The sequence below is a fragment of the Papilio machaon genome, chromosome W (genome assembly GCF_912999745.1).
Source record: "Papilio machaon chromosome W, ilPapMach1.1, whole genome shotgun sequence".
Lineage (NCBI taxonomy): Eukaryota > Metazoa > Arthropoda > Insecta > Lepidoptera > Papilionidae > Papilio > Papilio machaon.
The window spans coordinates 8,764,407-8,775,436 of record NC_060015.1 but is presented as its reverse complement, the minus strand read 5'-3'; the positions used below and the strand labels follow the sequence as shown (position 1 = coordinate 8,775,436).

Sequence of the window (11,030 nt, the reverse complement as noted above, 5' to 3'; positions counted from 1 at the left end):
CGCTCGGGGGCCGGCCTGGGACTGGGCTCGGGTTGGACGGGGACGCGGAGATGTCGAACCTCACGTACCGGTGGTCCGATAGCGTCTCCACGTCCTCGGCCACCCGCCAGCCACGAACACGGCGTGCCAGGACGGCATCGGCGAAGGTGACGTCAACAATGGAGCCGCCCTGACGCCGCACGCACGTGTTGACCGACCCCTGGTTAAGGACCACGAGTCCGGTCTCCACCGCCCAATCTTCTAACTCTCGGCCTCGCGGATCTGTCGCCGGGCACCCCCAAGCCGAGGATTTGGCGTTGAGGTCCCCCGCGACGAGCACCCGGGCGGAGCGACTTCCGCCTATCAGGACGCCGACCTCAGAAAGAAAAGACTCGAAGTCGGCGAGACTCCGATTCGGCGAGAAGTACACTCCGACCACCATGATGTCGCCGACGAGGGCCGAAACGTATCCCCGGCCTCGGACCACGTCCGCGAAGGCCGGAGAGCCTGCGATGGACCGGGATGTTAGGGCCACCAGCCCGTCTGCGTCTCCCACCCAATCGTCCCCAGCCGGGACCCGGTATGGCTCGGCCACCACCGCCACGTGGATGTTCCACTCCGCCATGCTCTGGAACAGAAGGTCCTGAGCTCTGGCGGAGTGATTGATGTTGGCTTGGAGGAGGTTGAGGGCCATTATTCAACGACCATAGCAACCTCCTCGGCCTGCGGCGGCGCCGCCTGTAGGGGTGAGGCAGTGGGCTGTCCGACCGTCGAGTTCTGACCGACCCCACCTCCCTTCTTACTTCTCTTCCCCTTGGGTGGGGAGACGCAGGCTTTGTTGCCGACTCGGTGCTCCGCCGGCACGCCGGCCGCAGCGCAGACCATGCAGTGAGGCGCAGCGGTGCATCCGCGGGCCTTGTGCCCTGGTTGACCGCACCGGAAACAGAGTCCGGAGCGGTCCACCCCCTGGCACTGGCCGGATAGGTGCCCGGGAGCCAGGCACCTGAAACATCTCATTGGCCGGGCATCCAGCACTCTAGCCTGGGCGGACACCCAGCCCACCAGAAGACGACCAGCGGTCACGATCTTTTTCGCAGCCGCGACGGGACACTGGACAACCACTGATCCCAGTCCGTCGCGGCCGGTGGACATCACGCCGGCCCGCAGCTGCTCGGCGGGGCACCCTCCCACTGCAGCAATCGCGGCGACCACCTCGGCATCGGTGGTAGAGTCGTCTAAGCCTGACACCCGCAGCGCCACCGACTTAGTAGGCCGGGAGACGCGGACGACTTCACCATCTAGGACCTCCCGCAGCCTTTGGGCCAGGGAGTCCGCCTTCTCGCCACTGGAGGCGCCTGGGAACTCAAAAATACGACCCCCGTTGGCAGCCTTCCGAAGGCGAACGCCCTGGGCTCCAAACTCGGCCGGGTTAATCCTCTCCTTTGCCGAGGCGAGGACGCTTGCATAAGTGGCACCTCTCTCTGATGCACCCGGCTGCAGCGTAATGACCACCGCAGACGACCGGGGCGCGTGGAGTTTGGCGGCACCAGCCTTCTCCTTTTGTCGCCTTTTGGGCCCCACCTTTATCCACTCACCGACCGCGGGCTGCGACTGCTGCTGCCCGGGTGGTGAGTTCTTTTTCTTATTCTTCCTCCTCTTTCTCCTTCTCTTGCTCTTCCCCTTTTCCGCAGTAGCGGGTGAGGGGGCGCTCGTGCCCTGTGTCTCGGGCCGGCTCTGGGCGGGGCCCGGCGGGCGCTGCGATGGCGCAGCGGGAGCCTTCCGTTGGGTGCCGCTGGTGCCTGGCTGGGCTGGCACTTTCTGCGCCGCCTGCCTGGCCGCTCCCTGGTCTTTTCCTTTAGCGGGCACCGTCGGCTGCCCCGCAAGCTTGGCAGCGTACGAGCTCCCGTCCCTCTTCTTATCGGCCGCGAGAGGCGGCCGCAGGTTCCTCTCCGGGAGGAGTCTGTCCTCAAGCGAGGCCAGGCGGGCGTTCATCATGCCTCCGACCTGGACCATCACTGCACGGCAGATCTCCTCCACGGAGGACGTCTCGTTCGGTGTTTGTGGGGGCCGTGATGCGGGGACGGCCTTCACTGTCATATCCGGGTAGGAGGAGACTGCGGAACCCCGTTTCCGCAGATCCTCCTTTATGGCTGCTAGCTCCTTATGGAGTGCATCCATCTCGGCCCGCAGTCGGGCATTGTCCGCCTGGAGCTGGCATGTCTCCTCCGATAGTGTGCGGGCCCCTAGGACTTCCACGGCTTCCTTAATTGAAACCGCAGCGTCCTTCAGGGCTCGCACAAAGTTGCCCTTCAAATTGGAGGACTTGGACGCGACTCTCTCAATGATGGCCAAGTCCTCCTGCACTTGCTCTTGGAGCTGAGCGGCACACCTCTCTCCCGTCCTATCGTCAGGTCGGGGAAACAACGCAGACCGCGTCTCGCGCCGGAAGCGAGCGAGCTCAGCTTCTTTCTCCAGATCTTCCTCCTTTTGTTTGGCGCGAGCCTTGGCCGCGGCCCTCTTCTCTTGTTGGCGCCACCTTGCTGTCACTGGGGACGCCGTCCGTTCCTCGTCCGTGGACCCCTCACTTAGGCGGGGCCGTTTCGCGCCGAGCATCGCTGCCATGGCATCCGAGATTGGCCCCCTTTCGGCAGCGACGGTGATGCTGCAGTCCGAATCGGACGCTGCTCCACCATCGCACTCCATCCTGTCACTTCTCGTCTTTCCATCCGATGTATCGCTGGGTGCCGCGATCGGCAAGCGCTCCAGCCGCACTCTCGCCTCTTTCATTTTGACGCCGTCCAGCGACGGGCGCCTCGTCACCTCCGAATCCAGATCACGTGCAATCGTTTCCATTATTCTAGCCTGAGTCGTCGTATAGGAAAAGCAGTCCTTGCCCCCCCCAGAATACGCGGGGCAGCCCGCGGCCGTGGCCACGGGGAGGGATTCTCCTCCGGCAGTGCCGGAGGTACCCTCCTGGGGTATTTCGTTTTGTTGGCTTGCCATCTCATACTTTGTCCAGTGTTATCGGACACCGGAAACCGCCTTTGTTAGCAGGGTGAGGTCCCCCTTCCATCAACGCACGACCTATAAGGCCGCCATCCACCGACCAAAGTCCTCTGCAGTTTAGAGTGCTGCCGCACAACGTCGTTTTGCCCAATAGGGAGGCCGGGTTGACCAACCCTATCGCGCCGAGGGCCTTGAAGACCCACCATCCTCCGACCCCTCAGGGTCCACTGGTGTTCCTCGCGGGCCTGTCCGGTATGGGAGGCCCTGTCCGGCATAGCCCCGCGGGAAAAACACCCCTCCACTCCGCACGACGGCACCTCGGTGCACGCCGCGCCTAGCACCGCCCAATGGGCGTGTACTCCTCCTCCGGGTAATTTTTTAGAGAGGTTTTCTTCCTCGCGACCCCACACTCAGTGCGTAGGGCCCCCGGTCCGCTCAGTGCGGATTACGGTTTGCTTGGCGTCCACCGATCATAAAGACCAGTGGACGGCCAAGTGTGGTGTTGCCACCGGGTAATTTTTTAGAGAGGTTTTCTTCCTCGCGGCCCCACGCTCAGTGCGCAGGGCCCCCGGTCCGCTCAGTGCGGATTACGGTTTGCTTGGCGTCCACCGATCATAAAGACCAGTGGACAGCCAAGTGTGGTGTTGCCACCGGGTAATTTTTTAGAGAGGTTTTCTTCCTCGCGGCCCCACGCTCAGTGCGCAGGGCCCCCGGTCCGCTCAGTGCGGATTACGGTTTGCTTGGCGTCCACCGATCATAAAGACCAGTGGACAGCCAAGTGTGGTGTTGCCACCGGGTAATTTTTTAGAGAGGTTTCCTTCCTCGCGGCCCCACGCTCAGTGCGCAGGGCCCCCGGTCCGCTCAGTGCGGATTACGGTTTGCTTGGCGTCCACCGATCAAAATGACCAGTGGACGGCCAAGTGTGGTGTTGCCACCGGGTAATTTTTTAGAGAGGTTTTCTTCCTCGCAGCCCCGCGCTCAGTGCGCAGGGCCCCCGGTCCGCTCAGTGCAGATTACGGGTTATCCGACGGTGGCCGAAGCCCTCGCCCACCGGTCAAAGACCGGCGGAACCGCCATCGGGATAGCGCATCACTGCGCTCCACCCGTCTAGTGTTTGGTTCGCGGGGCGAAAAAAGCCCTACCCCAGCAATATGCCGGGGCGTTCCCCTATCCACCACCCGGGGACGCGCCACGTCGGAGTTCACCTCTCCGCCCACTCGGACAACCGAGCAGGTCCGTGGACTCCTCCGCAACCTAACCTAACCTTTTTTTTGCTGCTCGAGACAGGCCCAGAACAAAGCCCGAACCCACTGTTCGAGCGGCCCTAGTGCCAGCGCCCAGGCGCGACCGGGGATGCCATCAGGGCCTGGGGCGGTATTTTTCGCGCGCATGCGCATCACCGCCGCCCCGAGCTCGGCCTCCGTGACCGGTGGCGCGCCTAGGCTCTCTTCTCCCTCTACAGTTGGAGGCGCCATGCAATGCGCCTCGTGTTCGGCTCTTTGCGGAAACAGCGCCGCGACCACCGACTCCACGACGAGAGGCTGAAGACTCCTGGTAATGGGAGGACCCCTGGACTGAAGCTTTTTCCGAACCATCTTATAGGGCCTCCCGAACGGATCTCTATCCAGAGTCCCCAGCATCTCGTCGTTGGCCCTGTCTTTGGCCACACCGATTGCCGTCCGCAGAGCATTTACCGCCTCTCTGTAGAGGGAGTAGAGTCGCTCTTCTTCGGCCAAGTTGTGCCTTCTTCGACGACGGCAGCGGGTGTATTGGCGCCGCGCCGCCACACATGAGCGGCGCAGTGAGGCGACCTCCGCACACCACCAATACGCCGCTTGCCTCGAGGGGGCGGAGCGCACTCTCGGCATGGCGCCGTCGCAAATGCGCGTCATGGCAGCACCGAGGCGCTCCGCCTCCTGTTCGGCGTCGGTGACGTTGTCCTCACGCGGTGCGGAGAACCACGCCTCAACAAAGGCAACCTCAACAAGGAAGTCACGGTCCATGCGTGGGAGCGACCAGCGGGGGCCATCCCCCCGCAAGGGTCGGCCTGGGCTTGTCGGGTTGGCCGGAGTCGTGGAGACACCGAACCTTATGTAAAGATGGTCCGACAGTGTCTCCACGTTCTCCAGCACCTCCCAGCCCCGAATACGTCGTGCCAGAGCGGCACCGGCAAGAGTGACGTCTACGATTGAGCCGCCCTGGCGCCGAACGCACGTATTAACCGACCCCTGGTTCAGGACCGTGAGTCCGGTCGCCGTCGCCCACTCCTCCAGCTCTTGTCCGCGCGGATCCGTCGCCGGGCACCCCCAAGCCGTTGACTTGGCGTTGAGGTCTCCGGCGACGAGCACGCGGGCGGAGTGACTTCTGCCTATGAGAACGCCGACTTCTTCTATAAACTCTTCAAAGTCGGCGAGGCTCCGGTTCGGCGAGAAGTACACCCCGACCACCATGATGTCGCCGACAAGAGCGGAGACGTATCCCCGGCCTCGGACAACGTTGGCGAAGGCCGGAGATCCCACCATGGACCGGGACGTCAAAGCCACGACACCATCTACGTCCCCCACCCAATCATCCCCTGACGGGACGCGGTAGGGCTCAGCTACCACTGCGATGTGGATCCCCCACTCCGCCATACTCTGGAACAATAAGTCTTGAGCTCTGGCGGAGTGGTTGATATTAGCCTGGAGGAGGTTCAAGTCCATTCTTAACCTTCGACCATTGGAACCTCCTCAGCCACTGGCGCTACCGCCTGGGGCGAGGAAGAAGACTGTCCGGCCACCTGGCTCGAACTGCCTTTTCCTCCCTTCTTTTTCCCCTTGGGTGGGGAGACGCAGGCTCTGCTGCCCGCGCGGTGGCCTGCCGGCCTGCCAGCGGCAGTGCAAACCGCGCAGCACAGTGCCGCGGAGCACTCGCGGGCCTTGTGGCCCGGTTGACCGCAACGGTAACACAAAGCGCTGCGATCAACCTCTTCGCTGCATTAGCCCACCGTGTGCCCACGTTCGTGACACTTAAAGCACATAAGGGGCCGGGCGTCCAGAAGCTGAATCTGCGCGGACACCCAGCCCACGAGCAGCCTTCCGCCCTCTACAATTTTTTTCGCAGCCGCGACGGGACAGGTAACAATGATTGACCCTAGTCCGTCGCGGCCGGCGTTTATTCCTCCAGCCCTCACTTGTTCCGCTGGACATACTCCTGCCGCCGCAACAGCGGCGACCACCTCGGCACTGGTAACGGAGTCGTCCAGACCCGTAACCCGTAGGCTAGCCATTTTCATGGGCCTGGAGACCCGGACGACTTCGCGACCTAAGACCTCCCGCAGCTTTTGAGCCAGGGAGTCCGCCTTTTCACCACTGGAGGCACCTGGGAATTCGAAAAGGCGGCCTCCATTGGCTGCCTTTCGTAGTCGGACCCCCTGGCCACCGAATTCCGCCACGTCTATCTTTTCTTTTGCCGCGGCAATCACCTTCGCATAAGTCGCGCCCTTCTCTTCCGCCCCCGGTTGCAACGTCAGGACGACTGCTGACGACTGGGGTGCTTGGAGCTTACGGGCGCGACTCTTTGCGTCGGGCCGCTTTTTAGGCCCCACCTTAATCCACGGGAACTCAATAAGCTGCGGCGGCTGCGGCGGCTGCTGATGCCCCTGTGGTGGACTACTCTTTGTCTTCTTCTTCTTCTTCTTTGTCTTTTTTCTCTTCTCCCCCTCCGAAAGCGGGGTAGAATAGGTGCCTCCTTTTGTAGCCCGCGCTTGGGCTTGGGGCGGACGAATTTGTACGGACGCCGCAGGGCGCTGCGTGGACAAACCGGGCGCCTGCCGCGGAAGCCCGCTGGCGCCAGGTTTGGCTGGCGGCGCTGGGGGCGCCTTGCCCTGTACTCGTGGAGCTGGCACCGGTGCTGATACCGGTGCTGGCCCCGAGAGCGCCGCCGCGTAAGAGCGTCCGCTGTTTCTCTTGTCGGCTGCCAGCGGCGGCCGCAATCTTCTCTCCGGGAGGAGCCTGTCTTCAAACGAGGCCAGGCGGGCATTTAACATCCCGCCCACCTGGACCATCACCGTCCGACAGATCTCCTCTAGTTGGGAGGGCCCTGTAGGGGCGGCCTCCGCGGTCATGTCCGTGGCTGTGGGGGCGGGACATTGTGTTCGCCCTCTCTGCATTTCCTCCCGTAGCTCTGCCAGCTCCTTGCGGAGGCTGGCCATCTCGGCTCTTAGGCGGGCGTTGTCCGCCTGCAAATGCCGCGTCTCTTCCGTGACTGTGCGGGCCCCGAGGACTTCCACGGCTTCCTTAATAGATGCCGCGGCGTCCTTAAGGGTCCGCACGAATGTACCCTTCAGGTTGGAGGACTTGGTGGCTACCTTGGTGATGACCTCCAAGTCCTCCTTTACTTGTTCCTGCAGCTGGGCTGCCCCCCTCTCTTCCATCCTCTGCTTGGGCTCCGGAAACAACTTAGCCCGGGTCTCCCGCCGAAAGCGGGCGATATTTGCCTCCCTGGCGAGGTCTTCCTCAGCCCTCTGCCTAGCTGCTTTCGCCTGGGCCCTCTTTTCTGTACGAGGCCCTCTGCAAGCTGATGCCTCCGACCTTTCATCATCAGACCAGCCTGCCATATCTACCTCACTAGGGCGCTTTTGCCCGCGACCCTCACTCCAGAACCGACCGAGATCGTCCCCGTTCAACACCTCCAGGGACTCAACACGACTAGCAGCGGACGCCATGCTCGCCGCCGCGTCCGAGTCGGACTCCGAAACCCTCCTGTCGGCCTGAGGCCCTACCGGTGTCGGGGTGCGCGTAAGCACAACCCTCAACTCCTTCGTCAACTCCTTCAACACGTTCTCCTCCTCATTACTTTTGTTTTCTTTTGTTTCCATACTTGTTCCCACGATTATGGGACGACATACACTCCACCACCGGGTGACGCCCGTTCCGGATAATGGGGCTTCTTACTACAGAAACCTTTTTTTTTTTTTTTTTATACAAGGAGGAATGCTTAATGCATACTCCGTGCCTCGGGGAAGACACGCGAGTTATGTGAGATTCTCTCCCCGAATGGGAGCATACCCACTAAACCTCCTTGTTCCCTCATGGCCATACTGTGGGGCGCCACGGGATCGCGTGAGCTTGCCACCGCGACGCCCCACTGACCGCCCCGGGTGGGCCCTCTCTGCGCCCCCAAAGGGGGCGCTGCGCCCTTAGACGCTCCTCAAGACGACACCGTGCAATGCAGGTTCGGAATCCCCGCCTCCCCCGCTGGTGCCGCCAGGGTTTATAGAGACCCACCTCTTGGCCCCCGTCTTGATCAAGACAGGGGCCCGCGGTCCCGGTGAAGATGTTGAGCCACCGGGATTACGCGCTGGGACGCAGGATCACACGCCATCGAGTGACAGCTCTGTAAGCAGAGTGTCACCGAGGTCGTGCTCCCACGTCCCGACCGGCGGCCACGACCCAATGGGTCGCGCCCCCTCCACTAGGCTTACCTTCCCCTTTCGCTGCCCTGAAAAGGGCAGCTACTCGGTTTGGGTTCACCCTTCCTCGTTGCTGCGGACCCACAAGTGGGCCCGCACCCTAACCTAACTAACCTAGCTTAATCTAGCCTATTCTACCTAACCTACAGGCTCGCCCTCACCTTTCGCTGTACGCGCAGCAGCTACTTGGTTCGGGCTCGCCTCCCTCTATTACCTAGTCTATTCTACTTAACCTATAGGTTCGCCCTCCCCTTTCGCTGTCAGTCATACCAGCTACTCGGTTCGGGCTCACCTCCCTCTATTACCTAGTCTATTCTACTTAACCTATAGGTTCGCCCTCCCCTTTCGCTGTGGTCATTCCAGCTACTCAGTTCGGGCTAGCCTAGTAGGCCCGCTGGGGGGCTGTGGCCGGCGTGGTGAGCCGGCAACCCCGGTTGCCTGTGTATATATATGTATACATATATATACACATGGTTGTCGGCAAGCGGCGTAACCGGCCCAGCCACCAACCCCAACCCCTCATCCTAACCTAACTAACCTAAGTTACCCTAGCTAGCCTACCGGTGTTTGGTTCGCGGGGCCGAAGCCCTACCCCGGCATAAAGCCGGGGCGTTCCCCTATCCACTACCCGGGGACGCGCCACGTCGGAGTTCACCTCTCCGCCCACTCGGACAACCGAGCAGGTCCGTGGCTTACTACAGAAACCTAACCTAACCTTGGAATTGCTCCACTATTGCACAAATATAGTAAATCTGTGTGGAGTGCCTTGCTTATTGGAATAGGTTGATGAAAAGCCGGCTCTAGAGTGATATCTTCAGTCGGTGCGCCCGGCTTAGATTTTCGTCCCCGTCGTCTAATTTGGGTTGAGTGTAAGGTGTCTAACTCCAAATATTGTCCATCAAAATCGTATTTAAAATAAATCTTCCCTGGTTGTGATGGCGTTACGTGAACATCCATGACGTCAGACCAACGGATAACATTTCCATTTGTATCCCGACGCCAATGCGCAGGACTAACTAGTTTTTTAATATCTAAAACATCAGATTGCTCAACTTCTGTTACGGTGTACTTTTCTCCGGTCACTTTGGAATTTAAAATTATATTATAAATTTGTTCCGGAGTATAAATAACTTTATTCTTCATATTACGTTCGATACAAGCGTGCATTGAATCACCTTCATTTTGGCTGTGTCCTGTTTCAAAAAATCTGTGGGTTATGGATAGTTGTAGAGTTTTTGCAGCATAGACATATAAGGCAAAAATGTATCTATTTTTGTTTTGCCCATAGCACCCATCAGAGTAAAATGATATTGTATTTATACCTTTTTCACGTTCAGATTTTAAGAACTTTAACAAACAACTACCAATTTCCGTACAGCCTCTTTTGGCCACACTGTAATGCCATACATAGCAGTAACCTTTTTTACGTAAAGCGTCATATACGGTAAAATTGTAAACAGGATACTTCCGTTTGTAATGAAAAATCCCTACATTAGATTGCGGAATGTTTAAGACCTTTTGTAGATCAAATATTGCTACTGTGCTCTCATTTTGGTCTAACATATCTTTTTCCTCGTTTTTAATTTGCCTAATCCTTTCTTTTCTATGTAAGTGACGCATGTAATTCTCTTTTAATTGCTCTTTTTCTGAAGGAGTAGCTTGTTCATAAAAATGCAAGTTGCACACTGGTCTTTTTTGGGTTTAAAAAAGGAGTAGTTAAATTGAGTATTAAAAATAGTTTCATATTGCCGTTTAGTTGCCATGGTAACATTCGTGTAATTTTGTTGTCCAAACCAATCAGTGTATAAACGGTATAATTTTGAAATGTTAAGATTTTCTGAAAGATCTTGACGACTAGAACATTTTCTTGTAAAATGTGACTCAACTGTTGGGAATAGTTTAATATGTGTTATGATAGTCGATTCTGTATCACTGCTCATTTTACGAGGTCTATTGGTATGTTTCCCTCTTTTATCATCCAAACATTCATCTGATTTAGCCTTTTCAATAGCAGTATAAATCATAGTCTCTCCAATATTTAAAGTATTTACGAAAAATTTTTTACAGACAGCCACTTCTTCACCGTCTAGAGGAAAAAAATATCTGATGGTTTGGGTACGATTGTTTTTGCGTTCTAAGGTCATTCTCTTAATATTTTCTATTTTAATGTGTCTTGTTATATACAGCCATTGGTTCTCTCGATTGGAGAGTCTATAAAATGTGTCAAACAAAACCTGTCGCTGTGTTAAACTAAATTTACCACCACAGTTCATCTTACATTCACAAATAGGACCAACAGACTTCTTAGAATATTTTTTTTTCGAATTATATCCTTCATAGGCATTTCCAGAGTTTTTGAGCAATTTATTTTTATTTCTACGCCACTCACTTTCATTACGTTGACGCTTTCTAGTTAGCACCTTGTCGTCTTTAGAAGTGGAAGGTTCATTTTCAATTATGTATTCCTCAGAGTTATTCATATTACTTAAACGAGCGACTTCATTATTATCCGATTCCGAATGATTTGGCTGTAATAATATCGTATTCTGTTGTTCTTCAGCTGTTCTAATATTAATATGTTCAGTTTGTGTAT

General features: G+C 57.4%; 2 protein-coding genes across 2 annotated transcripts; both read right to left on the bottom strand.

Annotated features, from left to right (window-relative positions):
• Positions 1-672: 672 nt before the first annotated feature.
• Positions 673-2,982, bottom strand: LOC123723093. The gene has a single exon (XM_045685642.1). The coding sequence runs from the start codon at positions 2,980-2,982 to the stop codon at positions 673-675; it is 2,310 nt and encodes a 769-aa protein (XP_045541598.1).
• A 2,980-nt stretch (positions 2,983-5,962) lies between these two features.
• On the bottom strand, positions 5,963-7,843 carry LOC123723092 (protein MLP1 homolog). Its single transcript, XM_045685641.1, has one exon. The coding sequence runs from the start codon at positions 7,841-7,843 to the stop codon at positions 5,963-5,965; it is 1,881 nt and encodes a 626-aa protein (XP_045541597.1).
• Positions 7,844-11,030: the final 3,187 nt, after the last annotated feature.

Coding starts and splice junctions, on each gene's coding strand:
- LOC123723093 (XM_045685642.1), bottom strand. CDS start 2,982: ATGGCAAGCCAACAAAACGAAATACCCCAGGAGGGTACCTCCGGCACT.
- LOC123723092 (XM_045685641.1), bottom strand. CDS start 7,843: ATGGAAACAAAAGAAAACAAAAGTAATGAGGAGGAGAACGTGTTGAAG.